Genomic DNA, 26064 nt, shown 5'->3' on the forward strand with positions numbered 1-26064 from the left:
AAAGGGAAATGAAAATAAGAAATCAAAAGCAAAACACCCAACAACACAGCTGAAAAGATAATATGATCAGAGAGACAGGTCTTCCTCTTTAGTATTGTCCAATAAGGATGTCCAAAGATGGAGCTGGGGTATGGGAGTCACACCCAACCACCACATCCTGTTACAAAAAAGTTCTCCTCTTGTTCTGAAGAACTGGAATGCAATGTTACCTTGACAGATTTCATTGGAGTGTATATTATGCAATAAATTTTGAAAAATAAATTATCTCTTCTTATTTGAGATGACTGAATTGCGTGATTTTGGGGGGATGTTCTATAAAATGCAATAAAATTACTGTGTAATCTTAAAGTCACTTATATGCAAAAGCTGTGTAATAAATAATAATAAAATTTTATTTAGCAGATGCCCATCTGTCCGACTGAACAGACACTCTGGGCGACGTACAATATAAAATACAATATAAAATACAATCTGCTCATATACATAATCATCACATTATTAATATCATAACATCTCATCTGAAGACCATCTTACATTAATACAGTGTAAAACCTAACCCACCCCAGAGATCCCATAGGTCTGCCTGAAGAGCCAGGTCTTCAAGGCTCGGCGAAAAGTCAACAGGGAGGGGGCATGCCGAAGGTCAAATCTTTGTGTAATGTTTATATGCAAAAGGAGACATACAAAAAATTGTTGCAGTGTGCAGTGTTCCCGTCCACGATTCCAGCCAGCCAGCTAAGCCTTTTTCCAGGATACTCCATTCTGTTTCTAACCTCCCTACATTTTTCCAGATTTTTTTTCCTAAAGTTTTTTTTTTATTTCTAGAAATGCTATGTTATTTGTCTCAGGGCAAGTCCCATAACTTACATATGCTCGTGTCAATGTAAATGTCAAAAATATGTTATTAATTACGTAACATTTGCAGACTTAAGAAACAACAGCAACGTGAACAAATACTGATTGCATTCTCTTAATTGATTTCTGTTCCTGATCATAGACGAAGAGGGAATCTGTATGATGACCTTTGCTGGGAGACAGACAGGGGGAGTGTGACTCTGTTGATTCTTCTTGATCTCTCAGCAGCTTTCGATACCATCGACCATGGTATCCTTCTGGGGAGACTGGCTGAGTTGGGAGTGGGAGGTACTGCATTGCAGTGGTTCCACTCCTACTTGGCAGGCCGCCTCCAGAAGGTGGTGCTTGGGGAACATTACTCGGCACCCTGGACTCTCCAGTATGGGGTTCCACAGGGGTCAGTTCTGTCCCCCGTGCTGTTCAACATCTACATGAAACCGTTGGGTGCAGTCATCCGGAGTTTTGGAGTGCATTGTCATCAGTATTCTGATGACACGCAGCTCTATTTCTCCTTTTCATCTTCTTCAGGTGAGGCTGTCAATGTGCTGAACCAGTGCCTGGCTGCGACAATGGACTGGATGAGGGCTAATAAACTGAGTCTCAATCCAGACAAGACTGAGATGCTGCTAGTGGGCGGTTCTTCTGACCAGATGGTGGATGTCCAACCTGTCCTGGATGGGGTTGTACTCCCCCTGATAGAGCAGGTTCATAGCTTGGGGTTCTCCTAGAATCATCTCTGTCACTTGAGGCTCAGGTAGCCTCGGTGGCACGGAGTGCCTTCTACCAACTATGGTTGGTGGCCCAACTATGTCCCTGTCTGGACAGGGATAACCTGGCTTCAGTTGTCCATGCTCTGGTAACCTCCAAATTAGATTACTGTAATGCACTCTATGTGGGGCTGCCTTTGAAGACAGTTCCAGAAACTGCAGCTTGTGCAAAATGCAGCGGCCAGATTGGTAACAGGGACCAGACGGTCCGAACATATAAAAGCGATTCTGGCCCGCTTGCACTGGCTGCCTGTATGTTTCTGAGCTCGATTCAAGGTGCTGGTTTTGACTTATAAAGCCTTCCACGGCTTGGGACCACAATACCTGATGGAACACCTCTCCCGATACAAACCCACCCATACACTACGTTCAAGATCAAAGGCCCTCCTCCGGGTGCTGGGAGTCTGGCAACAAGGGAGAGGGCCTTCTCAGTGCTGGCCCCCAAATTATGGAATGATCTACCTGACGAGGTGCGCCTGGCACCAACACTGTTATCTTTTCGGTGCCAGGTCAAGACTTTCCTCTTCTCCCAGGCATTTTAGCATGTGTTTTATACTGTTTAATTTTTAAATTGTGTTTTAAATTGTTTTTAAAAGATCTGTTTTGAATTGTATTTGTTTTAATGCTTTTAGTTACTGTAAACCGCCCAGAGAGCTTCGGCTATGGGGCGGTATACAAGTATAATAAAATAAATAAATAAATAATAAATAAATATCTGCACACTTTCCTCTTCCTTTTCCATTTTTGCCAGAATTCTGTGGCATTCCTAAAGAACAGCGACAAACATCCCGGCCTATGGCCCAGATGCAGCTTGTACGGCCTCTGCATTCAGCACCTGGGCCTCTCCTTTCAGACCTTGTCCACTTTCCGCAGCTCTACCTGCTCCAAGAGCCCCATTTCCCCCCGCTGCTCAGCTATTTTCCAGTGATCACCTGAGCACTGTGGGGGGAAATCATAGGGAGAGGAGGGTTAAATCTTGCCCTCTCCTGCACCACTACGTTGATTTGTGAGAAAGAGCTAAACTCTGAGGAAGAGAGGGCGAGGCTTCAGAGTCCCATTTGAGCTCTTCCTCCATGGGCAGCCTGCTGCGCTTCCATACAGGGCACTGCAAAAGGGAAGCACAGCCTCCTTCGGGTCTAGGGTGGAAGCAGGATCCTGATGGATATGTGTGAATGGGATGGGAGTGGATGGATGCATGGATGAATGGGGAATGTGGATATGTGCAAATAGGGCAGATGTGAATGTGGGGGTGAATGGAAGATTTTGAATGGGGGGTGGGTGGGTGTGAATCAGAAGGTGTATGTATGCATGGGTGTGAATGGGGGGGGAGTGTGTAGGGTAGCCTTATCCAACCTGGTGCTCTCCACAGGGTTTGGACTACAGCTCCCATCATCCATGACCATTGGCTGGGGATGATGGGAGCTGGCATGTGGCTCCCAGAAGGAAATATAGTCTTTGGACTGAAAGAGGTTCCCTACCCCTGGTCTATCAGATTTTTGGGAATACTGTGGTTTTAATATGTGGGGCTGTGTTGGTGCAAAATGTGGCAGTGCAACTGCTCATTGGGGCAGAGCAGAGCTTGGAAAAGTTACCTTTTTGAACTACAACTCCTATCAGCCCAATCCAGTGGCCATGCTGGCTGGGGCTGATGGGAGTTGTAGTTCAAAAAAGTAACTTTTCCAAGCTCTGGGGCAGAGTATTGCCAACATGTTACTTCGCTACTGAAAGGATTGCACTGGCTGCCCATTACCTACCAGGCCAAGTTCAAGATTCTGTTTTTGTTGTACAATGCCCTCTGCAGCTTGGTACTAGAATACCTGAAAAACCATATTACCCCTTATATACCCAGTAGATCACTGTGCTCTGCAGGTGAGGGCCTCCCGCAGATACCATCTTATCAGGAGGTCCATTCTGCACAACATAAGAAGTGGACCTTTAGTGCTGTGGCACCGACCCTTTGGAATTCCCTCCCCTTAAATATTACACAGGCACCATCTCTGTTATCTTTTCAGCTCCTATTGAAGACCTTCCTCTTTCAACAAGCCTTTTAAGTAGACGTTATCCCAGTCTGCATCTGTGCTAGAATTGCTTTTTAAGATGTTTTGAAGATGTTTTGCTTTACTTTTTGTAAAATCTTTTTTGGGTTTTTTAAGATGGTTTAGAGTGCTTTTAGTGTTTTGTTTGCCGCCCTGCACCTCTTCTGGGAGGAAGGGCAGGATGTAAATTAAATTCATTCATTCATCATTTTCATTCATCATTTTATTTGAAAAAAATGTGCTCAAGGCAGCTTACAACAAGTTGAACAGAAATACATCTCAAAAACAATTGCAAAATCAATTCCCTAATAAGGAAAAATAATAAAACAGTAACACAACAACAAATACCTCTTAACCTCACCTCTTAAAAATACCTCTTAACCTCACCTGCCGAGTTATCCAATCCAACTTCTTCGGATGAAGATGAATCTGCTCTTTTAGCCTTACCTCTTTCCCTTTGGCCTACAGATCCCAATGATGTTGGGAAAGGTTTGTCCAGTTGTGATTCAATACCCCCAAAACCGACCCTTTCCCTCAGTGAAGCAGTACCCTCTCTCTTCGGAAGCTATTGATGGTATACAATCAGTTATTGAATCTCTCAAGTCCCAGGGTATTCTAGTCCCAACTGTTGGCGTGTGTGCGTTGTTGTGTGAAACAGCATACATTACGTTGGAGTTAAGTTGAGCAAGACTCTTCTTCAGAGCATGTTAAGAGTCTTTATTGAAAGACATTAAGGCCAGAGGCTTAAGAGTAAATATATGTAGAGATTCTTCAGTCACCCCCCTTCTGGTACATCTCTCTCCATAGATAAACGCAAAAGACAGCCTCTCAGCTCAGAGGCATAATTCAGAAGAAAAAAAACTCATAGACTCTGTTAGAACTTTCCCAGTCGCTATCAGATGGCTACCATAGCAACGGCCCTGGCAGTCCGTTCCCAGACAGGGCAAAGACATAACTCCCCCTTAACCACAGTTACGTCTTCAAACTTGCAGGCTTCATGGAAAACTACTAGAGACAGTAGTGCCTACTGGTCACCAGCCCAACACCAACAACCTCACCTTGTAATGCCCCAATACTTCCTGTTCGAAAGGAAGGACACTTTGATTCCCAGGGCAAGCCCATCTTTCATTTTGTACAGGACTTGCACATTATTAATTCTTTTGTTATTCCTATTCACCTTTTGTCCCAAACCCTGCTACTATCCTAACCTCTATCCCTGCCTGTGCTACAACCTTTACAGTTGTAGATCTTTGTTCTGCTTTCTTTTCTATACCTCTACAACCTAATTCCTGGTTTCTGTTCACTTTTTCCTGGGAAAATTCTCAACTAAGTTGGTCTAGGCTATCTCGGGGATTCAGAGGTAGTCCACCCTGGTTTGCTCAGGCATTAAAAAAGGATTTAGATACCCTTACCTTCCCCTCCAACTCTACGCTGGTGCAGTATGTGGATGACTTGTTAATTGCGTCGCAAACATGACAGGACTGCCTTAATGACTTTCTCTTCTTCAGCAACTAGCAGCAAAAGGACATAAAGTTTCACGGGCAAAGCTACAGTTCTGCCAACCTGAGGATCTCTATCTGGGACATCGCATCTCCCAGGGCCAGTATCAGCTTGTGCAGGACCGCATCTCATCAGTTTTGTTGACCCATAGGCAGGACTGTCACTAGTTTTTTTTATTTTTAAAACTTTTTCTTATTTAGGCAAACAAGTTGTCTAATAAAAATTAATGGTATGTATTCTTACTTGTTAATTTTTTAATTTTTTAAAATTATTTTTCTTGACAACAAAAGGTGCTTAAGCCCAAACTAAGAGGGAACATCATATACAAAATAATTTTCTCTGCCCATGAGCATGCAAACACAATCTATTAATTTCTTTGCCACATTTATGAAATCCAGAGGTTTTGAAAGGCTCTGGGGACCTTATTTTATCTGCCTTGTTGATGTATATAATGAAGCTCCACCATTCTGCAATAAATGTATTTTTACATATTTTCTCTTATGCGCTCTTCAATTTCTGTGTCAGTTTTTCTATTAATGCTAATTCCTACACTTTGCTATACTTATGACAGATTAAAATAACTTTCTTACCTTTTGTACCTTTCTAAAATCATGCAGTTAGTGACCAAGCTACAACCAATAAGAAACCAGTTAACTGTTTATCTTTAAATGCCTGATTTTCATTCAAAAATAAATTTAATAAAGCTAATTCTGGAGTTTTATGAACCACCTGTTTTGTAAATTTTTCTATTTCTATAAACACCAAATCCCAAAATCTGGCTATCATGGCACATGTCCACCACAGGTGGTGGGGGGGAGGCTTTCTCTGAACATTTTTAAAACTTTAAAATTCATAACAGCCTTAGTGTCTGGTACCTTTTCTATCAAAAGCACTGCCTATCAGATTTTGAAGAGCTCTGGTGGGGGGGGGTTATGTTTGTTTCCTGTAAAAATATAATGGTTATTTTTAAAAAAAAAAACGTAAGTGTTTACTTTTTGTAAAAAAATTCTTCTCCTGCTGTGCTCTAATAAAAAAAGTCAGAATTCTTCAGTGTATCCACAGGTAACATTTTAAATAGTCACACTTCTTGCAACATGCACGGATCTAGAGGGAAATGGTGACATAGGAAAACATAGAGCTATAACTGAGTAACAGGGGCCATTGTGGGGGGCCATGATCTGGTGAAGGGGGTTACTGACTTGCCCCCCTCAGTAAAGGCAAAAAGCCCAGAATCATCCCAATTTGCCATATTATTCTGCCCACACACAGAGCCGATGCACACCCCTAAGACAAGTGGATAGTACTTCCCAACAGTGTCTGATTACAGTTCTGTTTTCTGGTTGCAGATGGAGTTGGCCAATGGGACCATAGTTGAGGAATTCATTCTGCTGGGTTTGGGGGCTGGGCAGCAGAAGCGGTTCCTGCTCCTTATCTTTTTCACTGGACTCTACGTGATCACTTTGGCCGAGAACATCACCATTATCATGCTGGTACGTGTAGATGCCCAGTTGGCCCGGCTGCCTATGTACATCTTACTCAGCAACTTCTCCTGGCTGGAGATGTGCTACGTGTCCACCACTGTGCCTCGCATGCTCTTTGATCTGACGTTCCCTTATGGCATCATCTCCTTCCAAACCTGTTTCCTCCAGTTCTACATTTTCTTCTCACTTGGCGGCACTGAATGTTTCTTTCTCTCCGCCATGGCCTTGGATCGATACCTGGCCATATGCCAACCGCTACGCTACCCGCAAATTATGTCTCCAAATTCCTGCTATGCCTTGGTGGCTGCTTGTTGGGTCCTTGGCTTCCTGTTGTACATTGCCCCGGTGACTTTGATCTCCAAGTTGTCCTTCTGTGGCCCCAACATCGTTGACCACTTCTTGTGTGATCCTAGGCCCCTTCTGTCTCTGGCCTGCCCCCCGCTCAGAAAAGCACCTTTTGTCTGTCAGTTTACCATGAATGTCCTGGTTATCGTAGGCAACTTTTCCTTTGTTCTGCTATCCTACGGCACTGTAATTCTAACACTGATGAAATCTTCTAGCCAAGGGAGTCGTAGAAAGGCCTCCTCCACCATATTTTTCCACCTAGTGGTTGTGACACTTTTCTACGGGTCAGTGGTAGGGATGTATGTAACTCTAGGTGGAGAAAGTCAGTCAGATGCTGCTAAAACTGTAACAGTCTTCTACACAACTGTTACACCTTTGCTCAACCCCTTGATCTACTGTCTGAGGAACGATAAGGTGAAAGAGGCCCTGGGCAGGTTGCTGAGAAGAAGGGGGAGATGGCCAAGGAGAAAGGTGGCAATGTAGAAAGGGAAATGCAAATAAGAAAGCAAACACAAAGCACTATTCTACACAGCCAACAACATTTGCAGTGACTGTGAGGAATTTCCCTCCCTAGTGTGCTTTTTCTTATTTAGGCAAACAAGTTGTCTAATAAAAATTAATAGAGGGAAGAGCGAGTTAGGAATTTGTCGGTAATGTAAGTGCCATATGGCAGCACAAGGAGGTTTGCACACCATTTTCATAGCCTCATAATGTAACGCATAACGTCTTTAAAGTGGAATACAATCCAGACTAAATCCCCTTGGTGTGAAATGGGTCGTTTTAACTGTTAATGCTATTCCAACCTTTTCCCAGCCGCTTGATCTACTGTCTGAGGAACGATCAGGTGAAAGAGGTTGCTGAGGAGAAAGGGGACATGGCTGAGGAGAAAGGGGACAATGCAGAAAGGGGGATGCAAATAAGAAAGGAAAAGCAAAATGTCAAACTACACTGCTATCAATGCCGGCAGTGTTAGTGAGGGACTTCTTTCCCTGTTTAGTGTTTTTTCATTGGCCATCAAGTTGCTAAAAAGGGGGTGACGGAAGAGTGAGTGCCTGTGCACTTCAAACGTTCTTTATACTATATGGTGTGGATGTGACAACTGAGGAACTTGGTGATGAGTCGGGAGGCTGATTACACTTCTGTCACTGCAAGCCAGGGTGGAATTGTTTAAACAGAAAAAAGAAGGAAACTAAAAAGTGCTGCTGCCACTGCAAACATGAAACCTTCCTCCAGAGTGATTTGAGGTTTTGGTTTTTTTAGAATTTCTCCCATCCCCCCAAGAATATTCCCCAAAGTGCTGCTCAACTTTTTGCAGCCAGCAAAGGGGGCAATGAAAGCAGGGTGGCAATTTTGTCCTCAGGTTTAGAAATAACCAGACAGGGATGTATTTTATGTAATAAAAAAAAAGAATAAATAAGATTGATTATCTGTTCTTTTACAGCCACAGTTGTGTGATTCCTCTCATGTCTATGATATTCAATTATCATTCATAATTTGTTGCGTGATTCTCGGCCAATCTGATCCCAGGACTGCCCTCCACCAGGCAAAGTTCCTTTCATCTGTCAGATTTCCTTGAGTACTGTGATTTTAGCCAACATGTTCTTTGTTATGTTATCCTCCCAGCCTAGCACAGGGTACTGCCCTCTACATGTTTCAGACTGCATCTCCCATCAGCCCAAGCTAGCACGGCCAATAGTCAAGGATGCTGGGAGTTGTAGTCCAAAAATCTAGTGGGCACCAGGTTGTGGTAGGCTATCTTGAGGGTTTCTCAACCCCTTAATTTATTTCCCTTGAAGACAGTTCAGAAATGGCATCTAGTGCAAAAAGCAGCTGCAAAAGTCTGTTAGGGTTGTCACACAGGAACACAGGATACGTAGGAAGCTGCCTGATACTGAATCAGATCCACTGGTCCATCTTGCTCAGTATTCTCTACACTGAGACTGCGAGCACACTAGGTGCCTACAGCAAAGCATTTCCATTGGCCACACCTGGAGGGGCAATGGGTTGATCTGTCAATCAGTTGCGAAATCTGTTTTAAGCTGATAAGGCACTCCAGCTGCTCCCACCAGGTTTTACAGTAAAAAGGGGTGGGGTTTGACTAGCGTCATGTGCCCCCATTTTCAGAAAAGAGAGGTGGAGATGCACTGGAACCAGCAGAAAAGTAAGTGTGTCTCTACCCTGACTGGCAGCAGGTCTCCAAGATTCCAGGCAGGGAGTCTCTCCCAGGCCTACCTGGAGATGCCAGGGATTGAACCTGGGACCTTCTGTATGCAAAGCACAGGCTCTACCACTGAGCCATGGCCTTCCCCAATATAACATACAACATTGGCCCTTAGGCATTTACATCAGCACCAGTTAGCTACCAAGCTCCGTTCAAAGGTTTAGTTTTGACTTACAAAGCTCTAAATGGCCTGGGACCCAGCAACTTGAGAGAATCCCTGTCACCATATGAAACAGCCTGGGACTGAGACCTGATGAGGACGCCTTGCTGCTAGTGCCATCAGCAAGGCCAACCTTGTTCAGTTCAACCATTGTAAGGTAGGGTACATTCTAGCTAACTGAAAACCTGCTTTGTTTTTTTTTTCCGTCAGTCCTTCTGACGCAAGATATGCCTGGAACACAGAACTTTTATAACTAAACAGATAGGATTGTATCCATTTGTCATACTTCAATAGTAACTTAAATATCCTTGGAATCAGATGTTTATTATTCTTCATAGATCGCCTTCATAGGCCTGACCTCATTGTTACGAAAAATGGGAGCCTCTAACTTCAAACCAAGGTGGCTTACCTCTAATCCAAATCCAACCCAATTTGGTGTCTGCAAATATGATGAGCGCCCCATCTACTCCTTCATCCAAGGTATTAGCGGAAGGGTCGTGTAGCTCAGCAGTAGAGCATCTGCTTTGAATGCAGAAGGTCCCAGGTTCAATCCCTTGCTTCTACAGATAGGGCTGGGAATGCCCCCTATCTGAAACCCTGGAGAGCTGCTGACAGTCAGAACAGACAATACTAAGCTAGATGAGCCAATGGTCTGTCTCAGTATGATCTAGATTCCCAAGTACCTATTTATAAGATGGTAAACAACACTGGGCCCAGGATAGAACCTTGTGGCACCCAACGCAACCAACTCATCACTTTTCTTCAGGTTGTTGAGAAGTCATTGATAAGAGCACTATTTGAGGGTGGAATAAGTGAGGAACTCTGTTATTAAGGCGGGGAGGAATCCAACATCTGCTTGGATTCTGTTATGGAACACAAGGTAAGTGAAAACAGGAGCCCAGAATGTGAGGGAAGAATAGTAGCAGGAAGAGGAACTGAAAAGAAAAAGGAAGGGGAGAGAAGGAAGGTGGAAAGACTGGACATCCAAAAGAAGAAAAAAGAATGGACAGGAACTACAGCAGAAATGAATATGCAAAGGCTACAGTCTTAAACACGCATACTTGGGAGTAAGCTCCATCGACTTAAATGAGGCTTACTTCCGAGTAAAAATGAATAGGATTGCACTATACAAAAAAAAAAGATTCCAGTGATTAGCAGCTATCCAGCTAGCAATAAGTAAATAAATTGCCAAGCAATCAAAAGCATTTTGGATGCATTCATATTTTTGTTTTCTTCTTGTTTATACCTCTTAAGAAATAAGTTCAGTTTCTGCCTTGATCCATATTACAAAGGAACATTATTTATGCAACAACCGTACTAAATCAGGGGTAGCCAACATGGTGCCCTCCAGATATTTTGGACCACAATTCCCATCTTCCCTAGCCATTGGCTGTGCTGACTGGAACTGATAAGAGCTATAATCCACAACATCTGGAGGGTGCCATGTCAGCTACCCCAGACTAAATATTGATTCCCAGTCTGTACTTCCTCATGCATAGTTCAGGACGGCACCTCCCTCCCCTGGGAGGTGTATCTGCAGGCCAGAAGAGGGGGGATTTTCAATGAAACATTCCCAATTCCACCAGAGAACCTTCTCTGTAACACATTGCATCCATCTGATTACTCAAACGGGTCCATATTCAGACAAAAGAAAAGCAATGATTATCTGTGGGAAGTGCCTGTGTTTTCATCATGGTGGAATGAAGGAAGTGACTCACTCCAAAGAGATACTCTTTCGGCTTTAGTGGATAATGACTTTGGTCTTGGGGGACACATTCCCAAGGGCCGCCAAATACTTACCATGAGCATTCAAGGTTTCGTTGAAACAAAGACCCACTCATTTTCCCATATACCCCATGAATATGACAGCCGAACACCAGTGTCAGGCAGAAGGAACCGCAACATGCTCCCATCGCCAAATTCTGATGCAACATTTGTGATGAACCTTCAGCCAGATGGAGCAGCACACTGAGAACTACTGAGGTACAGAAATGCAAATCATTTCCAGAGCAAAACAATCTAGGGTGGGAACCGCAGAAGGCCGGGTTTGAATAGATGCTACTTTTGAGAAAGAGATGAGGGCTTCTTCAAGGAAATGTTGATAGATCAATATAAAATTATGGTCAGAGACATAGAGGAGAACTGGGGGGGGGCTGCGAAGTGTGTCTAGGATTCTCAGCGACCTCCCTGATTTTTAATTAGCAGTCCCAATGATTTTGATTACCTGTGTTTCTCCACTTGGAGCCAATGAACTCCAAAGATACCCCTTCTGTCTTGCACATAAGATCTCGCCATAAAGTGTCATTCAATTATTAATTATATGGAACATATATGAAATGTCCCTCATTGCTGGTGGTCCCTGCCTCAGGCAAGAGCTGAGCTGAGTTTTAGCTAGGGTCTCATTCTGTGTGCTTGATGCAACCCATGCATAACCCTACCTGGTCACCCTTTTTTGTTGATCAGGCAGACCAAATGCCTATTGAGTCCTCCATTTCCCCTACAGTGGCCAGTCAGTTGCCTATGAGAAGCCCACAAGCAGGACACAAGCCCAGCACCACCTCTCCACTTGTGCTCTGCAGTAAGGGGCATTCAGAGGCATGGTGCTTCTGACACTGGAGGTAATATATAGCCATCCTGGCCAGTAGCCATTAATAGCCTTATCATCCCTGATTCTTTGTCTGTTCTGAAATTGTCACTTTCAAGCTGTCCACATTAGTGGCCACCACAACATCTTGTGGAGCAAATTTGTGCGGTGTGAAGAAGTATTTCCTTTTGTCTGTTCTGAATCCTCCAACATTCAGCTTTGTTGAACAACCCCAGATTCTAGTATCATGATGGGGGGGGGGGACTGTCTGTTTTCTCCACACCATGCATAATTTTATTCACCTCTGCCGTGTCCCCTCTTCCTCACCTTTTCTTCTAACTAAAAAGCCCTGAAAGTTGTAACCTTTCCTCTTTCAACAAGCCTTTTAAGTAGAGACCTTATCCCAGTCTGCATCTGTTTTGGAACTGCTTTTTAAGATGTTTTAAATATTTTTTATAAAAAATATGTTTTATTTTTAAGATGTTTTGTTTTTAGATGTTTTAAGATTTTTTAGTGATTTGTCTCTTGTTTACCGCTGCTTCTGGGAGGGGCACAATAGAAATTATTATTATTATTATTATTATTATTATTATTATTATTATTATTATTATTATTATTATTATTATTATTATTATGCAAGTTACTCTGGCCCCTTGATCATTTGGTTGCCCTTTTCTGCCATTGTTCAGTTCTATGATATCCTTTTTTTATGTGAAACAACCAAAACTGTGCACAACAGAATAAAATCTATGGTTGCACCATAGATTTGTCTAAAGGCACTGTGACATGAGCTGGTTGTGATATGAGCTATCTCCTTTCAGGCAGAGGGGCACAAATCTGTCCATTTCACTTTCAATTTCTCATTTTTTTCAAGTTCAGTTCCCTGCATTTCTTCATCAGTTTGGCGGAGAGGAGGTTAACAGTTAACCTGAAAATTCATCAGCATTTTAGTGCTCATTTCTCCTAATATATACATTTTAGTATGGAATTTCCCCTAATATGCATGGCTTTGCAAGCAATTTCCCCTTGTAATGCATTTCTGTATGCTATTTTCACTAAGATATCCATTTGTAGGCACACTTTCCCCTAATATATGCATCATGTACACATTCTTTTGGCATCACAAAATTCAGAGAACTGTGAGTTTCAGAGGATAGCTGCCTTTCAGTTTGTGTATTGTTTCTGGAAGCGCAAATTATGTAATTAATTAATTAGGTGATTAATGCAAACTGAATCTACTTTCTCCCCCATCCCTGTTTTTAAGCATAAATTCCTAGGCTCAATCCCTGGCATCTCCAGTTAAAAGCATCAGGTCTAGGGCAGCCCAGATACAAGTTGCTGAAATTCCTTCTTTGCCACCATGAAATGTGCAGGAGCCCGGGCCTCTTTTACATCTGACAACTAGGGCTGTGCAGAGTCCCCCTGATCCAATTCAGGGCCTGATTCGATACTTCAGAGTGACCCCAATCCAACCCAGGATGATCTGGGGCAGATTTAGTCCAGCCTAGTTTAGTTCAGGATCTGGGATTCGGGAGGATCCAGCCCTACTGACCACACAAACATAGCCCTGGTCCAGAATTGGAAAAGTGAATTAGCAGCTGGAAACACCTTCAAACAAGAAGGGAAAAGGATGGAGGGTTCTGTGGTAAGAGCAGGATGTAATTTGCAGTCACAACTTTTCCCAGAAACCTGTTTGAAAGCAGATGCTCAGCCTAGGCAGATGTGATGATTCCTCTGAGCATATGCCAACTGCCTTCCATGAAATGACCAAGGAATCATGCCTTGCCCTTGTCCCTGCCCATAGAGTGGTCAAAAGCAAAATAGGACAGTGCCATTAATTGTTGCATGCGGAAGAGGAGATCCCAGAAAGTGTAGCTAATCATGCGGCTTCTCCTGAAATGAAATATTTTGGAAGAGGCATGGGGGTTGGCTGGAAGGAACCATTAACAGGAGCAGCCAGATACATAAGAGGGTAGGGCTCCTACATCTTTGATAGTTGCATAGAAGAGGGGATTTCAGCAGATTCCACTTGTTTCAAAAGATGCCCTCCCATCTGCCAACTTCCTCAGCCTTCTTTTTTAAAAATAATTCTGTTCACTCCAACTAAGTTAATTACAAGATATTGATATCTCCCCCTTCTCCCCCCCCCAAGGCATTTGGCCTCACAGGGTAGTCATCAGGATGAAATTGGGAGGGTGAGAACCATGTCTGATGTACGCCACTCTGAGCTCCCTGGAGGAAAAGTGTGATGTAAATGTAGTAATAAAATAAAATAAATAAATAACAACACTAAGACGAGAAAAACATTAAGTCAAGCCCATGTAAAGTATTTCAAAAGCAATTATTCTATCACCTGCAGAATAAGTCATTGCAAGGGGGGAAACTATTCTCCAGGTATAATATAACAAAACTCACATGCTTGACTTCAGATGAGGCATTTTACAATGGTTTTGTGTTACTAATAGGCTTTTCCCCCCCAAATAATTTACATGAGGCATTGGGTAAAGCACCAGTGTGTTGGTTTCTCCAGTGCCTCTCTCCGTGCCAACTTAAAGTAAATAAATAAATAAAAAGCTCAGTGTACCATGTGGTGAAACCTATTGCCTCTGGGTCTTGGAAGGCAGATGGCTGCATGGGACTCTGTGAGAAGCTGGGAGGGGATCTCCCCTCCATTCACCCCTGTGATGATCCAGGCTTCCTGTGTCTGAGGAATAATCAAGGGGGGTTTCCCAGTGCCCTCGGAGGTAAAAAGGGATTGATATTCAGACCTCAGCAGAACCAGCCCTACCAGGAGGCAAAGTGAAGTCACCATCACAGGAGCCCGGTGCTGAGGAGGAGAAGGAGGAGCCCCTCTGCCTCTTCCTCCTGATCTCTCTCCCCACCCTCCAGCCATTCCCCTCTGTTGGGAGGACAGAGCTATGAATGCGACATGGCCAGTCCTGGCCCCCTGAGCTAGCCTGCTGCCCTCAGGTGGGGTGAAGGATGATGTCCCACTGCCAGTGTTGAAGTAACAGTCAACAGCCAGTCCAGTTGGAATGGAGAAGGGATGTCATCTCACGCTTCACCTCAGGCAGTCAAAATGACCCAGGCCACCGCTGCCTCAGAAGAACAAAGTGGAAACCAGTTCTGTGACAATTTTAAAAAATCATCTATATCAGGGGTAGGAAACTGTTTTCAGCCCAAGGGCCACATTTCCTTCTAGGCAACCTTCTGAAGGCCACATGCCAGAGGAAAAGTGGGCAGAGCAACAAATGCACATTTTACCTCTATGCAGTAGGGTAGTTTCCAGTAGTGTAGCGGCAAATTCAACTGTGCAGGGTCCCTTCATGATAGTCACACCCCGTCCCCTCACAGCCATGCCCCCAGGCTTTACTGTAATTACAGAATTACAGAACCAGAATAAAACTGCAGTGCACATAGGCTTCCCCCCTTCTCATTATCTCTCTCTGGAGGCTAAACATTGCCAGAAATGTTTTGATCTGAAGAATTCTGAAAAGAAGGCAAGAGTGGAGCTAGGAGTTGGGACTTACCCTAGGAGCCCATCATCATGCCACCATGGGCTCCAGGGCTCCTGTTGGGAGGAAGGGCAGGATACAAATTAAATAAATAAATAAATAAATAATATTAATAATAACAATAACAAATCATGAAAGGGGATTTGTGTGTTAGCTACTGAGAAGAGTCATCTCAGTGACTGACTCACCTCCTTTCACTCTGATTGGCTCCAATCAGCATGAAAGGACAAGGAAGCATATTATCCGCCAAGTGAGAAGACTCTTCTCAGTAGATAACATGCTCCCCTTTCATGCCAATTTGCTTGTATATCGAGACCCTGATGCAGCTGTGCTCCTAAAAAAAAGTAAGGGGGCTACAACCCCCTGTGACCCTGGACAACTACACCCCTGGTAGTTTCTGCACACACTCACGCATCCCTCTATATCCTCCATCCAGACAAGCAAGAAGCATTATCAGAGTTCAAGGACATGATCCAGCCAGGGAAAAGCACTGAAGAAGGGGGCAAAGCAGGCTGGGGAGGGAGTGTGGTCTGGGGAGAGTCCCGAAGGCCAGACGGAGAGGCTCACTTTCAGCTCCTGGGCCTGATGTTCCCCATCCCGATCAGAATAGTATACAGTAGGCCCCCGCTTTGCAGTGTTCCTCTAATATGGCAGTGCCAGTGGAGTGATCAGCTGTAGCTTGGCGCTACAGCTGATCAGTTCTCACACACGATCAGCTGTAGCACGGGGAGCTCCAGCCGCTGTACTCCAGCTGACAGCAATCAGCTGGAGCGCGCAAGGTCCCCGCGCTACAGCTGATCACGCGCTGCTGTAGTGCACAATCAGCTGTAGTACGAGAGCTTCAGCCACCACGCTCCAGCTGACAGTGATCAGCTGGAGTGTGCGAGCTCCCCACACTACAGCTGATCGCATGCTGCTGTAGTGCATAATCAGCTGTAGCACGGGGAGCTTGCACACTACACCTGATCACTGTCAGCTGGAGCACGGCGGCTGGAGCGCGGTGGCTGGAGCTCTCATGCTACTCCTACACAGTAGGGCCCCGCTTTTCAGCAGTCTTTTCGGCGGGGGGCTGGAACATAACCTGCCATACGAGTGGGGCCCTACTGTGAAGGGAATTGTGCAAAAGCACAGGATTACACCACTTATGCCGATGTGTTCCTGTCAAGCCACTTAACCAGAAAAAAGAGGTGCTTCTGAGGAATAAGCACATGGGGTTTAAAATGAGGAGATGGGCAGCAGTCTGAACCATTGACTGTCCACCCATCTTAACCATTTGTTTTACAGCAGAAACGTACAGGCACCAGACAGGTAGAGGATACCTTCTAGTACAGTGTGTGATTATGATTCTGTGCTTTGATTCCAGATGGAGTTGGCCAATGGGACCACAGTCCAGGAATTCATTTTGCTGGGATTTGGAGTTGGGCAGGGCAGGAAGTTCCTGCTCCTCGCCTTTTTCACTGTCCTCTATGTGCTCACGTTGGCCGAGAACATCACCATCATCACACTGGTGTTCTTCGATGTCCACCTGGCCCGTCTGCCCATGTACATCCTGCTGAGCAACTTCTCCTGGCTAGAGATGTGCTATGTGTCCACCACTGTGCCCCGGATACTCTTCGACCTGGCGCTCCCATATGGGGTCATCTCCTTCCATGCCTGCTTCCTCCAGTTCTATATGTTCTTCTCACTCGGCTACACTGAATGCTTCTTCCTCTCTGCTATGGCCTTGGATCGGTACTTGGCCATCTGTCACCCACTGCGTTACCCACAAATTATGTCTCCAAATTCCTGCTTCACCCTGGTGGCCTCTTGTTGGGTCCTTGGTTTCTTGGGATCCATTCTCCCAGTTGCCTTGATCTCCAGGTTGTCCTTCTGTGGATCCAACATCATTGATCATTTTGTGTGTGATCCTGGACCCCTTCTGTCTCTGGCCTGCCCCCCACTCAGAAATGCTGCCTCTGTCTGCCAGTTTGCCATGAACGTTCTGATTATCATAGGCAACTTATTCTTTGTCCTGCTCTCCTACGGCACCATAGTTCTCACACTGGTGAAATCCTCTGGCCGAGGGAGTCGTAGAAAGGCCTTCTCCACCATATCTTTCCACTTAGTGGTGGTGACACTTTTCTTCGGGTCAGTGGCAGGGATGTATGTAACTCCAGATGGAGAAAGCCAGTCAGAAGTCACAAAGGCGGTGACAGTTTTCTACACGGCCATTACCCCTTTTCTTAACCCTTTGATCTACTGTCTGAGGAACGATCAGGTGAAAGAGGCCCTGGGCAGGTTGCTGAGGAGAAAGGAGAGAGAGCCAAGGGGAAAGGTGGCAGTGTAGAAAGGGAAATGAAAATAAGAAATCAAAAGCAAAACACCCAACAACACAGCTGAAAAGATAATATGATCAGAGAGACAGGTCTTCCTCTTTAGTATTGTCCAATAAGGATGTCCAAAGATGGAGCTGGGGTATGGGAGTCACACCCAACCACCACATCCTGTTACAAAAAAGTTCTCCTCTTGTTCTGAAGAACTGGAATGCAATGTTACCTTGACAGATTTCATTGGAGTGTATATTATGCAATAAATTTTGAAAAATAAATTATCTCTTCTTATTTGAGATGACTGAATTGCGTGATTTTGGGGGGATGTTCTATAAAATGCAATAAAATTACTGTGTAATCTTAAAGTCACTTATATGCAAAAGCTGTGTAATAAATAATAATAAAATTTTATTTAGCAGATGCCCATCTGTCCGACTGAACAGACACTCTGGGCGACGTACAATATAAAATACAATATAAAATACAATCTGCTCATATACATAATCATCACATTATTAATATCATAACATCTCATCTGAAGACCATCTTACATTAATACAGTGTAAAACCTAACCCACCCCAGAGATCCCATAGGTCTGCCTGAAGAGCCAGGTCTTCAAGGCTCGGCGAAAAGTCAACAGGGAGGGGGCATGCCGAAGGTCAAATCTTTGTGTAATGTTTATATGCAAAAGGAGACATACAAAAAATTGTTGCAGTGTGCAGTGTTCCCGTCCACGATTCCAGCCAGCCAGCTAAGCCTTTTTCCAGGATACTCCATTCTGTTTCTAACCTCCCTACATTTTTCCAGATTTTTTTTCCTAAAGTTTTTTTTTTATTTCTAGAAATGCTATGTTATTTGTCTCAGGGCAAGTCCCATAACTTACATATGCTCGTGTCAATGTAAATGTCAAAAATATGTTATTAATTACGTAACATTTGCAGACTTAAGAAACAACAGCAACGTGAACAAATACTGATTGCATTCTCTTAATTGATTTCTGTTCCTGATCATAGACGAAGAGGGAATCTGTATGATGACCTTTGCTGGGAGACAGACAGGGGGAGTGTGACTCTGTTGATTCTTCTTGATCTCTCAGCAGCTTTCGATACCATCGACCATGGTATCCTTCTGGGGAGACTGGCTGAGTTGGGAGTGGGAGGTACTGCATTGCAGTGGTTCCACTCCTACTTGGCAGGCCGCCTCCAGAAGGTGGTGCTTGGGGAACATTACTCGGCACCCTGGACTCTCCAGTATGGGGTTCCACAGGGGTCAGTTCTGTCCCCCGTGCTGTTCAACATCTACATGAAACCGTTGGGTGCAGTCATCCGGAGTTTTGGAGTGCATTGTCATCAGTATTCTGATGACACGCAGCTCTATTTCTCCTTTTCATCTTCTTCAGGTGAGGCTGTCAATGTGCTGAACCAGTGCCTGGCTGCGACAATGGACTGGATGAGGGCTAATAAACTGAGTCTCAATCCAGACAAGACTGAGATGCTGCTAGTGGGCGGTTCTTCTGACCAGATGGTGGATGTCCAACCTGTCCTGGATGGGGTTGTACTCCCCCTGATAGAGCAGGTTCATAGCTTGGGGTTCTCCTAGAATCATCTCTGTCACTTGAGGCTCAGGTAGCCTCGGTGGCACGGAGTGCCTTCTACCAACTATGGTTGGTGGCCCAACTATGTCCCTGTCTGGACAGGGATAACCTGGCTTCAGTTGTCCATGCTCTGGTAACCTCCAAATTAGATTACTGTAATGCACTCTATGTGGGGCTGCCTTTGAAGACAGTTCCAGAAACTGCAGCTTGTGCAAAATGCAGCGGCCAGATTGGTAACAGGGACCAGACGGTCCGAACATATAAAAGCGATTCTGGCCCGCTTGCACTGGCTGCCTGTATGTTTCTGAGCTCGATTCAAGGTGCTGGTTTTGACTTATAAAGCCTTCCACGGCTTGGGACCACAATACCTGATGGAACACCTCTCCCGATACAAACCCACCCATACACTACGTTCAAGATCAAAGGCCCTCCTCCGGGTGCTGGGAGTCTGGCAACAAGGGAGAGGGCCTTCTCAGTGCTGGCCCCCAAATTATGGAATGATCTACCTGACGAGGTGCGCCTGGCACCAACACTGTTATCTTTTCGGTGCCAGGTCAAGACTTTCCTCTTCTCCCAGGCATTTTAGCATGTGTTTTATACTGTTTAATTTTTAAATTGTGTTTTAAATTGTTTTTAAAAGATCTGTTTTGAATTGTATTTGTTTTAATGCTTTTAGTTACTGTAAACCGCCCAGAGAGCTTCGGCTATGGGGCGGTATACAAGTATAATAAAATAAATAAATAAATAATAAATAAATATCTGCACACTTTCCTCTTCCTTTTCCATTTTTGCCAGAATTCTGTGGCATTCCTAAAGAACAGCGACAAACATCCCGGCCTATGGCCCAGATGCAGCTTGTACGGCCTCTGCATTCAGCACCTGGGCCTCTCCTTTCAGACCTTGTCCACTTTCCGCAGCTCTACCTGCTCCAAGAGCCCCATTTCCCCCCGCTGCTCAGCTATTTTCCAGTGATCACCTGAGCACTGTGGGGGGAAATCATAGGGAGAGGAGGGTTAAATCTTGCCCTCTCCTGCACCACTACGTTGATTTGTGAGAAAGAGCTAAACTCTGAGGAAGAGAGGGCGAGGCTTCAGAGTCCCATTTGAGCTCTTCCTCCATGGGCAGCCTGCTGCGCTTCCATACAGGGCACTGCAAAAGGGAAGCACAGCCTCCTTCGGGTCTAGGGTGGAAGCAGGATCCTGATGGATATGTGTGAATGGGATGGGAGTGGATGGATGCATGGATGAATGGGGAATGTGGATATGTGCAAATAGGGCAGATGTGAATGTGGGGGTGAATGGAAGATTTTGAATGGGGGGTGGGTGGGTGTGAATCAGAAGGTGTATGTATGCATGGGTGTGAATGGGGGGGGAGTGTGTAGGGTAGCCTTATCCAACCTGGTGCTCTCCACAGGGTTTGGACTACAGCTCCCATCATCCATGACCATTGGCTGGGGATGATGGGAGCTGGCATGTGGCTCCCAGAAGGAAATATAGTCTTTGGACTGAAAGAGGTTCCCTACCCCTGGTCTATCAGATTTTTGGGAATACTGTGGTTTTAATATGTGGGGCTGTGTTGGTGCAAAATGTGGCAGTGCAACTGCTCATTGGGGCAGAGCAGAGCTTGGAAAAGTTACCTTTTTGAACTACAACTCCTATCAGCCCAATCCAGTGGCCATGCTGGCTGGGGCTGATGGGAGTTGTAGTTCAAAAAAGTAACTTTTCCAAGCTCTGGGGCAGAGTATTGCCAACATGTTACTTCGCTACTGAAAGGATTGCACTGGCTGCCCATTACCTACCAGGCCAAGTTCAAGATTCTGTTTTTGTTGTACAATGCCCTCTGCAGCTTGGTACTAGAATACCTGAAAAACCATATTACCCCTTATATACCCAGTAGATCACTGTGCTCTGCAGGTGAGGGCCTCCCGCAGATACCATCTTATCAGGAGGTCCATTCTGCACAACATAAGAAGTGGACCTTTAGTGCTGTGGCACCGACCCTTTGGAATTCCCTCCCCTTAAATATTACACAGGCACCATCTCTGTTATCTTTTCAGCTCCTATTGAAGACCTTCCTCTTTCAACAAGCCTTTTAAGTAGACGTTATCCCAGTCTGCATCTGTGCTAGAATTGCTTTTTAAGATGTTTTGAAGATGTTTTGCTTTACTTTTTGTAAAATCTTTTTTGGGTTTTTTAAGATGGTTTAGAGTGCTTTTAGTGTTTTGTTTGCCGCCCTGCACCTCTTCTGGGAGGAAGGGCAGGATGTAAATTAAATTCATTCATTCATCATTTTCATTCATCATTTTATTTGAAAAAAATGTGCTCAAGGCAGCTTACAACAAGTTGAACAGAAATACATCTCAAAAACAATTGCAAAATCAATTCCCTAATAAGGAAAAATAATAAAACAGTAACACAACAACAAATACCTCTTAACCTCACCTCTTAAAAATACCTCTTAACCTCACCTGCCGAGTTATCCAATCCAACTTCTTCGGATGAAGATGAATCTGCTCTTTTAGCCTTACCTCTTTCCCTTTGGCCTACAGATCCCAATGATGTTGGGAAAGGTTTGTCCAGTTGTGATTCAATACCCCCAAAACCGACCCTTTCCCTCAGTGAAGCAGTACCCTCTCTCTTCGGAAGCTATTGATGGTATACAATCAGTTATTGAATCTCTCAAGTCCCAGGGTATTCTAGTCCCAACTGTTGGCGTGTGTGCGTTGTTGTGTGAAACAGCATACATTACGTTGGAGTTAAGTTGAGCAAGACTCTTCTTCAGAGCATGTTAAGAGTCTTTATTGAAAGACATTAAGGCCAGAGGCTTAAGAGTAAATATATGTAGAGATTCTTCAGTCACCCCCCTTCTGGTACATCTCTCTCCATAGATAAACGCAAAAGACAGCCTCTCAGCTCAGAGGCATAATTCAGAAGAAAAAAAACTCATAGACTCTGTTAGAACTTTCCCAGTCGCTATCAGATGGCTACCATAGCAACGGCCCTGGCAGTCCGTTCCCAGACAGGGCAAAGACATAACTCCCCCTTAACCACAGTTACGTCTTCAAACTTGCAGGCTTCATGGAAAACTACTAGAGACAGTAGTGCCTACTGGTCACCAGCCCAACACCAACAACCTCACCTTGTAATGCCCCAATACTTCCTGTTCGAAAGGAAGGACACTTTGATTCCCAGGGCAAGCCCATCTTTCATTTTGTACAGGACTTGCACATTATTAATTCTTTTGTTATTCCTATTCACCTTTTGTCCCAAACCCTGCTACTATCCTAACCTCTATCCCTGCCTGTGCTACAACCTTTACAGTTGTAGATCTTTGTTCTGCTTTCTTTTCTATACCTCTACAACCTAATTCCTGGTTTCTGTTCACTTTTTCCTGGGAAAATTCTCAACTAAGTTGGTCTAGGCTATCTCGGGGATTCAGAGGTAGTCCACCCTGGTTTGCTCAGGCATTAAAAAAGGATTTAGATACCCTTACCTTCCCCTCCAACTCTACGCTGGTGCAGTATGTGGATGACTTGTTAATTGCGTCGCAAACATGACAGGACTGCCTTAATGACTTTCTCTTCTTCAGCAACTAGCAGCAAAAGGACATAAAGTTTCACGGGCAAAGCTACAGTTCTGCCAACCTGAGGATCTCTATCTGGGACATCGCATCTCCCAGGGCCAGTATCAGCTTGTGCAGGACCGCATCTCATCAGTTTTGTTGACCCATAGGCAGGACTGTCACTAGTTTTTTTTATTTTTAAAACTTTTTCTTATTTAGGCAAACAAGTTGTCTAATAAAAATTAATGGTATGTATTCTTACTTGTTAATTTTTTAATTTTTTAAAATTATTTTTCTTGACAACAAAAGGTGCTTAAGCCCAAACTAAGAGGGAACATCATATACAAAATAATTTTCTCTGCCCATGAGCATGCAAACACAATCTATTAATTTCTTTGCCACATTTATGAAATCCAGAGGTTTTGAAAGGCTCTGGGGACCTTATTTTATCTGCCTTGTTGATGTATATAATGAAGCTCCACCATTCTGCAATAAATGTATTTTTACATATTTTCTCTTATGCGCTCTTCAATTTCTGTGTCAGTTTTTCTATTAATGCTAATTCCTACACTTTGCTATACTTATGACAGATTAAAATAACTTTCTTACCTTTTGTACCTTTCTAAAATCATGCAGTTAGTGACCAAGCTACAACCAATAAGAAACCAGTTAACTGTTTATCTTTAAATGCCTGATTTTCATTCAAAAATAAATTTAATAAAGCTAATTCTGGAGTTTTATGAACCACCTGTTTTGTAAATTTTTCTATTTCTATAAACACCAAATCCCAAAATCTGGCTATCATGGCACATGTCCACCACAGGTGGTGGGGGGGAGGCTTTCTCTGAACATTTTTAAAACTTTAAAATTCATAACAGCCTTAGTGTCTGGTACCTTTTCTATCAAAAGCACTGCCTATCAGATTTTGAAGAGCTCTGGTGGGGGGGGGGGTTATGTTTGTTTCCTGTAAAAATATAATGGTTATTTTTAAAAAAAAAAACGTAAGTGTTTACTTTTTGTAAAAAAATTCTTCTCCTGCTGTGCTCTAATAAAAAAAGTCAGAATTCTTCAGTGTATCCACAGGTAACATTTTAAATAGTCACACTTCTTGCAACATGCACGGATCTAGAGGGAAATGGTGACATAGGAAAACATAGAGCTATAACTGAGTAACAGGGGCCATTGTGGGGGGCCATGATCTGGTGAAGGGGGTTACTGACTTGCCCCCCTCAGTAAAGGCAAAAAGCCCAGAATCATCCCAATTTGCCATATTATTCTGCCCACACACAGAGCCGATGCACACCCCTAAGACAAGTGGATAGTACTTCCCAACAGTGTCTGATTACAGTTCTGTTTTCTGGTTGCAGATGGAGTTGGCCAATGGGACCATAGTTGAGGAATTCATTCTGCTGGGTTTGGGGGCTGGGCAGCAGAAGCGGTTCCTGCTCCTTATCTTTTTCACTGGACTCTACGTGATCACTTTGGCCGAGAACATCACCATTATCATGCTGGTACGTGTAGATGCCCAGTTGGCCCGGCTGCCTATGTACATCTTACTCAGCAACTTCTCCTGGCTGGAGATGTGCTACGTGTCCACCACTGTGCCTCGCATGCTCTTTGATCTGACGTTCCCTTATGGCATCATCTCCTTCCAAACCTGTTTCCTCCAGTTCTACATTTTCTTCTCACTTGGCGGCACTGAATGTTTCTTTCTCTCCGCCATGGCCTTGGATCGATACCTGGCCATATGCCAACCGCTACGCTACCCGCAAATTATGTCTCCAAATTCCTGCTATGCCTTGGTGGCTGCTTGTTGGGTCCTTGGCTTCCTGTTGTACATTGCCCCGGTGACTTTGATCTCCAAGTTGTCCTTCTGTGGCCCCAACATCGTTGACCACTTCTTGTGTGATCCTAGGCCCCTTCTGTCTCTGGCCTGCCCCCCGCTCAGAAAAGCACCTTTTGTCTGTCAGTTTACCATGAATGTCCTGGTTATCGTAGGCAACTTTTCCTTTGTTCTGCTATCCTACGGCACTGTAATTCTAACACTGATGAAATCTTCTAGCCAAGGGAGTCGTAGAAAGGCCTCCTCCACCATATTTTTCCACCTAGTGGTTGTGACACTTTTCTACGGGTCAGTGGTAGGGATGTATGTAACTCTAGGTGGAGAAAGTCAGTCAGATGCTGCTAAAACTGTAACAGTCTTCTACACAACTGTTACACCTTTGCTCAACCCCTTGATCTACTGTCTGAGGAACGATAAGGTGAAAGAGGCCCTGGGCAGGTTGCTGAGAAGAAGGGGGAGATGGCCAAGGAGAAAGGTGGCAATGTAGAAAGGGAAATGCAAATAAGAAAGCAAACACAAAGCACTATTCTACACAGCCAACAACATTTGCAGTGACTGTGAGGAATTTCCCTCCCTAGTGTGCTTTTTCTTATTTAGGCAAACAAGTTGTCTAATAAAAATTAATAGAGGGAAGAGCGAGTTAGGAATTTGTCGGTAATGTAAGTGCCATATGGCAGCACAAGGAGGTTTGCACACCATTTTCATAGCCTCATAATGTAACGCATAACGTCTTTAAAGTGGAATACAATCCAGACTAAATCCCCTTGGTGTGAAATGGGTCGTTTTAACTGTTAATGCTATTCCAACCTTTTCCCAGCCGCTTGATCTACTGTCTGAGGAACGATCAGGTGAAAGAGGTTGCTGAGGAGAAAGGGGACATGGCTGAGGAGAAAGGGGACAATGCAGAAAGGGGGATGCAAATAAGAAAGGAAAAGCAAAATGTCAAACTACACTGCTATCAATGCCGGCAGTGTTAGTGAGGGACTTCTTTCCCTGTTTAGTGTTTTTTCATTGGCCATCAAGTTGCTAAAAAGGGGGTGACGGAAGAGTGAGTGCCTGTGCACTTCAAACGTTCTTTATACTATATGGTGTGGATGTGACAACTGAGGAACTTGGTGATGAGTCGGGAGGCTGATTACACTTCTGTCACTGCAAGCCAGGGTGGAATTGTTTAAACAGAAAAAAGAAGGAAACTAAAAAGTGCTGCTGCCACTGCAAACATGAAACCTTCCTCCAGAGTGATTTGAGGTTTTGGTTTTTTTAGAATTTCTCCCATCCCCCCAAGAATATTC

At 44.2% G+C, this 26064-nt stretch overlaps 3 protein-coding genes across 3 annotated transcripts; all 3 read left to right on the forward strand.

Moving 5' to 3' along the window:
* Positions 1-6504: 6504 nt before the first annotated feature.
* Positions 6505-7467, forward strand: LOC133367412 (olfactory receptor 11G2-like). The gene has a single exon (XM_061591515.1). It carries the CDS (start codon positions 6505-6507, stop codon positions 7465-7467), a length of 963 nt encoding a protein of 320 aa, XP_061447499.1.
* A 1998-nt stretch (positions 7468-9465) lies between these two features.
* On the forward strand, positions 9466-17790 carry LOC133367413 (olfactory receptor 11G2-like). Its single transcript, XM_061591516.1, has 2 exons — positions 9466-9522; positions 16828-17790. The coding sequence occupies exon 2, from the start codon at positions 16828-16830 to the stop codon at positions 17788-17790; it is 963 nt and encodes a 320-aa protein (XP_061447500.1). The 5' UTR covers positions 9466-9522.
* Positions 17791-24296: 6506 nt separating this feature from the next.
* LOC133367414 (olfactory receptor 11G2-like) lies at positions 24297-25259 on the forward strand. Its single transcript, XM_061591517.1, has one exon. The coding sequence runs from the start codon at positions 24297-24299 to the stop codon at positions 25257-25259; it is 963 nt and encodes a 320-aa protein (XP_061447501.1).
* Positions 25260-26064: the final 805 nt, after the last annotated feature.

This window comes from Rhineura floridana, chromosome 11, assembly GCF_030035675.1.
Source record: "Rhineura floridana isolate rRhiFlo1 chromosome 11, rRhiFlo1.hap2, whole genome shotgun sequence".
NCBI lineage: Eukaryota > Metazoa > Chordata > Lepidosauria > Squamata > Rhineuridae > Rhineura > Rhineura floridana.